We start from the raw sequence: 3,506 nt of genomic DNA on the forward strand, positions 1-3,506 counted from the left end.
GAGCTGGATAAGAGAAATAGGTCACGATTTTATCCGTTTTGGGAGATGGAATCGTCTCGTCCCTGTGAGGTTCCGCCTTGTGACATTCAGCGAACTATATTGTGAAAGAATCTCAGCCATGTGGAAATGAGATTAGAAAGGGTAAAAAATCGCAAGCCCACAGCGATAGACACTCAATGGTGCCACGGGAAGCACTATCAAATGACCAAGGAGGGCTCAGGGGTTTGTTTTAAAGGTAATCAAAATAACTGATTTGGTTTAAAGTCCGCAAGAAATCCAAAATTACCCTGTTTACTTTTTTAAAAGCATCTTATTGGTCTCACTGTGAACGATTCTGTAGTGGATGTCATTTTTTTTTCTAAAAAAGCTTTTCTTTCTATCTAAATGCAACAACTTGCTTTGATTTTGAATGATATGCTCTTACATTTCAACACTACCATTTCATAGCCACATTCCAGATAGAGCAAATCAAAGATTTGGGATTCTCATAGAATTTCATTGTTAGTCCATGCTGTTAGATAGCCTGACGTCGTCATACTCAATTCTAGACAGAATATGAGTCTGATACTGCTCCATTGGGCTGTGATTATGGGGCGTGTTTCAACCGAACCAGGAAAGAAAATGCCTCTGCACTCAATTGGATAGACCCACAACCAATCAGAGCAACGGAGTAAGGGACGTGTTGAGCGACGCATAGTTGTCAACAGAACTCAACTGCACACACGCTGGAAGAAGTAGAAGAAGAAGAAGAGTGTAAACGATCTTTGCCGGTGTTGTAAAAAGAATTTAAGGATACACGAGTACTTACCAACACGATCATCATTTTTGAGAGAAATAGTAGGTGAATGCATATATGAACAAGTTCTCAGTTTCAACCCAAGCGCTCTTTGGTGATGTGGATGATTACGTTACTGTTGATCGTCTGTCCATCATTGTATAAAGCCCGCCCTGATAATTTGATTGGTCCGAACAGCTCTGGTTCGAGCATAGTTGCTCCACAACGGATCAAGTCCAGACCGAACTTCCCGACCTCAAATGTTGTGGGCGGGGCTAAGTTTGGCTTGCATCCAGGCTAGCTGTTAGATATTGTAACTGTACCTTTTGTCCCAAAAAGCCATTTTTTTCAAGCAAGCAAGTAACTTATAAATAGCATATTTTATTATAATATTTTGTTTTGCTGATGGCATTTATTTATTTATTTTTTTTAGGATTTACATTCGTCTTTGTCTGCTGCATCACAGCTAATTAACATGCATCAGAAATATTTGATTGTAGTACATGTTTTGCCAATGGCAGCTTTAGAGGCATTTATTTATGTTTGATTCATGTTTTATTATTATTAATAATAATTAATATTCTTAAAATCTTGAAATTTTGAAATTGACTTTTATATTTTTCTTTGTTAGCTGACTTTAGCAACTTAGTCATTAGTGAAGGGTTCGGGACTGTACTTGTTCATTGTAGTGCCATGAGCCAATCAAGCATTGCTGTAATGTAATTTTCTAGTGGTTTTAGTGTGATTAGTCACTTGACATTTTGTGGCTCAGCCGATTGACTCTAGAAAAAAACTTGGACGTGGAACTGAGTGCCCATGAGAAAAGAGAGCAGATTTTTAAATTGCATCATTCCAGGGTGTGAATGTAAATGTTAACGGTAGATTTTTTAAATGATAAATATTTTTTAATGTTGAATATCCTAAGAAGTCAAATGGGTCTCGAACTGCATTTTGTTTTGACTTTAATATGGAAAATGAACCTGAACTCGTAAGAGTTGCTCAGCTCTTATAAAAACATTTTAAACGCATCCAAAGGTCAGTTGGTGATCTGAAGTATATCCGGTGACCTGGTGTGTGTGCATACACTAACTTGGGTTTGTTGTCTAGTATGTCTTTACATCTGCTCTTGTCATGAAGCCAGTTTTCCCCATCCAGGTCTCATGGGGAGCTGGACCAACTGTGCTGGCAACTTACACTCACACACACACACACACACACATACTTCCTGCTCTTGCACGCTGTTCCCGTGAGAGCTTGTCTCTCTGCCAGCTCTGGAGGCAGGAAGTGCTTGGCTTCCCCCCATGCTGGCTTTGCCCATGTAGCTCTACGTCCAGGAGGCCATTGTAACAGTCAGAGCAGGGCAGTGATGGGGGGAGGGCTGCTCCAGGAACCAGCGGAAGACATTCAGCTTATTTAATGAAGGAAGCCAGCCAGCACAACCTGCTTTGTGTGCACTTTCTGAATGATTTTTTTTATAGTTCATGTATTTATTTTGCTCTGTGTTTCAGGGCTCTGACCCCTCTTCAAGACTTCACCCTTTCCCACAATCCTCCTCCTGCGTTTCCTGGGGATGTGTGCTGTACAGAGAAACATACTTTGACCCAGAAAAGTTTTCAGTGTTACCTGAAACTATAATTGGTGTAAATATGATATATATTTACACCAATTATATATATATATATATTAGGGATGCAACAATACAGTTAGTCCACGGTTCAATACACACCTCGGTTTTTAACCACGGTTTTCGGTTTGGTTCGGTTTTTTGCTATTCTATTCTTAGGCGACAAGAACAGCAAGAGACTATTTTTTTATTGCAATACTCTTTCTTTATTTTACTTAAAATAATTGAAAAACCTTACTTAAACTTTAAACTTTACTTTAAAAAAAAAACTTGTACACATTCCTAGTGTATTGTATAATATAAAATAAATATATATATAAAGATTTACACTGTCAGCTCAGAGCTGTACAGCAGCATTTAAGTATGAAATTGAATGAATAAATGTAAAAATAATACACTACATAGACTTCACTATAAAATATACATTGATTCTTATTAAAGCTACTGTATTAGTTTTTCAGTCAAGATTAGTGAGTGATTTTCTCTTTGTCTTTTGTTGTATTAACATTAAAGGGATAGTTCGTTCAAAAATGAAAATTCTGTCATCGAGCAATGAATACAGGTTTGGAACAATATTAGAGTGAGTAAATAATGACATAATTTTAGAGGTGAACTGTCCCTTTAAGGACAGCATGTAGGCTGCCTGCTGTCAATGTAAGACCTCCGTGCATCTAATAGACACACGCGATTTTACTTTCACTTTAGACATATCCAACTGTGTTTATGTTAACCGTGTGTGTATTTGACAGTATTTGCGCAGTTAGACGACTACTTAGTTCAGTAATCTCGTGTTTGACAGGCGTTTAGTGCGCGCGCTCGGAAAAGCGCATGTTAAAACCGCGCACGCGAATGAACCGGCAAGGCTTTAAAACTCATGCAAATAATGAACGTTCGTGATTGTGAATAATTACAGTGTTCCGGAGTTTAACTATACCACTAACGTGTGATGTGAATGTATGTCGCGTTGTTCAATATTGGGATGGAGGAAAATTATAGAATTTGCAGAAAAATAATGAATTCAATGCAAAACTGAAAAACCACAATTCACAAGTGCGTATTGAACCGTGAATGCCGTACCGAACGGTTCAATATTATATTGAGAATTGT

The 3,506-nt window shown here is 38.0% G+C and overlaps 1 protein-coding gene across 1 annotated transcript in view; it reads right to left on the reverse strand.

The window, feature by feature from the left end:
• Positions 1-2,093, reverse strand: part of LOC307119553 (cyclic nucleotide-gated channel beta-3-like) — a gene marked incomplete at its 5' end in the record, with an annotated part of 15,288 nt that extends 13,195 nt beyond the window's left edge. Inside the window, one exon of the mRNA XM_079805895.1 lies at positions 1,994-2,093. Within this exon, the coding sequence (XP_079662021.1) occupies positions 1,994-2,093 (100 nt within the window). The remainder of the gene's footprint in view (positions 1-1,993) is intronic.
• Between the last annotated feature and the right edge of the window lie 1,413 nt (positions 2,094-3,506).

The sequence above is a fragment of the Gobio gobio genome (genome assembly GCF_949357685.1).
Source record: "Gobio gobio genome assembly, chromosome: 23".
In the NCBI taxonomy this organism is placed as follows: Eukaryota; Metazoa; Chordata; class Actinopteri; order Cypriniformes; family Gobionidae; genus Gobio; species Gobio gobio.